The sequence below is a fragment of the Juglans regia genome, chromosome 5 (assembly GCF_001411555.2).
Source record: "Juglans regia cultivar Chandler chromosome 5, Walnut 2.0, whole genome shotgun sequence".
Taxonomy (NCBI): domain Eukaryota; kingdom Viridiplantae; phylum Streptophyta; class Magnoliopsida; order Fagales; family Juglandaceae; genus Juglans; species Juglans regia.
Window position 1 is genome coordinate 2604507 of NC_049905.1, and position 2022 is coordinate 2606528.

The 2022-nt window shown below is 42.3% G+C and overlaps 1 protein-coding gene across 2 annotated transcripts; it reads left to right on the forward strand.

The window, feature by feature from the left end:
* LOC108990585 (zinc finger protein ZAT9-like) lies at window positions 1-1807 on the forward strand. 2 transcript variants are annotated; one of them, XR_004801512.1, is made up of 2 exons: window positions 1-1328; window positions 1633-1807. XR_004801512.1 is itself a non-coding variant. In XM_035689989.1 (1 exon), exon 1 carries the CDS (start codon window positions 150-152, stop codon window positions 1269-1271), a length of 1122 nt encoding a protein of 373 aa, XP_035545882.1. In that variant the 5' UTR covers window positions 1-149; the 3' UTR covers window positions 1272-1593. The 2 variants fall into 2 exon arrangements, 1 of the variants encoding a protein (XP_035545882.1); XM_035689989.1 differs by lacking the exon at window positions 1633-1807 and having other exon boundaries at window positions 1-1593.
* Window positions 1808-2022: the final 215 nt, after the last annotated feature.

Consider the following 2022-nt stretch of genomic DNA (forward strand, 5'->3'; position numbering starts at 1 on the left):
ACCTACTCCTTTTTTTAGTTTCCACTCTCTCTTTCACATTGAAAGAAAGAGAACGCCAGAGAGCTCAGAAGCTTTTCTCTCGGAGAGACAAATAGGCATATAGCTCTCTGTTTCCTGCTCTGCTTTCTGGGCTTTTTTTTGGGATTGTGATGGAGAAGCACAAGTGCAAGCTATGCTCCAGAGGCTTCTCTAATGGCAGAGCTTTGGGGGGTCACATGAGGTCTCATATGTTGAATCTTCCAGTTCCTGCAAGACCAGAATTATCTCCATTACCACCACCACCACCACCAGCGCCGGCGCCGGCGCCACTACCACCACACGACCAATTCAGTGAGACCGAGTCTGCTTCGTCACCATCATCTTCCTCTGGTGAAGAGGAAGGAGGAGGAGAAGAAAAGGGCCTCTGCTATGAGCTGAGAGAGAACCCAAAGAGAAGCATTCGATTCGTAGATCCTGAATTTTCTTTTGCTGTGGATGCTGGGTCTGTTGTTCTTCAAGATGGGGAGAGCGAAACTGAGTCTTCAAAGAACCCGACTCGGCGACGATCCAAGCGGACTCTGAATTTAGAACAAAAGTACCATCTTCTTCATCATGATCATCAGCGAGTTCAAGAACAAGATGATGATGCTATGAAAAAGCTCAAGTTCACGATGAACAAGGCTGAGTCATGGGCTGAGCCTGAACCAGTGAGTTCGATCTCCGACACTACTACCGAGGAAGATGTTGCCTTTTGTCTCATGATGCTCTCAAGGGACAAATGGAAGAAACAAGAACAAGACGACGAGGACGAAGACTTGGAAGATGAATCAGAGAGATCCTTGGAGGATATGACCGACGAGTCGGAGGAACAGCTCAAGATGTCTAAGACACGAACGCGAGGCAGGTACAAGTGCGAGACATGCAAGAAAACCTTTCGTTCCTATCAAGCTCTTGGTGGACACAGAGCAAGCCACAAGAAGATCAAGCTTAATTCTGCTCCAATTTACGAGCTCAAGTTGGAGCAAAAAAATGCGGGTCCTCCGTCTATGACAGAGAAAAAGATTCACGAATGCCCTGTTTGTTTGAGAGTATTTGCTTCTGGACAAGCTCTTGGCGGGCATAAGAGAACCCATGTAACTGGCTCCGCACGGCCTCCAGCTTCTGTTAGAAGTTCAAACAAGCTTGGTCAAGCTTTCATAGATCTTAATCTTCCAGCTCCAATGGATGATGACGAGTTTAGCCAAATCGAGCTCTCTGCGGTGTCTGATGCAGAATTCGTGAACCCCCATTAGGCAATGAACTTCTTCAGCTAGCAATGAATCTTGCAGCAGAAATAGGTTGAACCCAAGGTAAAAAATTTTGGTCTTTCGGTGACCTTGGATCTAGTATTATGTCCAAGTTATTGTTATTCAAATTGGGTTGTTTGAATTTTGATAACTCTATATCTATAGAACATTATTCTTCTTCCACGTTCGAACTGTATTTCTTTTACCATAATTCTGTTCTGTTTTCTCTAACAAGTAACAACTGATTTGGAGCATCCATTAATGGAGGAAGGAACCACATATTTATTTTCCGATTTGCTTAATTTGTAAGCAATATTTACTGTCCTAATTTGCTCCTTTTTTTTTGTTTCTTTTTGCGTGATTATAGAATTCTGCAGAAGAAGAAATCGACGTTTTTGTTGATAAGTTCTGTTTCAGTTTCCAAGCGGTTCAAGGGAACTGTTCCACCATTAATTTTTGCTGAATATATTACAGAGTCATTTTCAAAAGAAGTTGATCAACCTGTACTTTTTTTGTAATAGAAAAGTAACTTCCACCTCTTACCAACTGTTCCAAATATATATATATATATATATAATATCCTTTCAGCCCAAGACTGTTTCAAGCTTTTCTCATAGATCTGCAAAAACCAGCAGAGATTAATGACTGTGATAAAAGCCTTGAAGGGTGCATCTGATTTTCTAAATATCTGGGAAATCTGGAAAGGGTGATCTGATCACGAGAAAAAGCAGAGTTTCTAGTTTTTGCCGAGGATGCA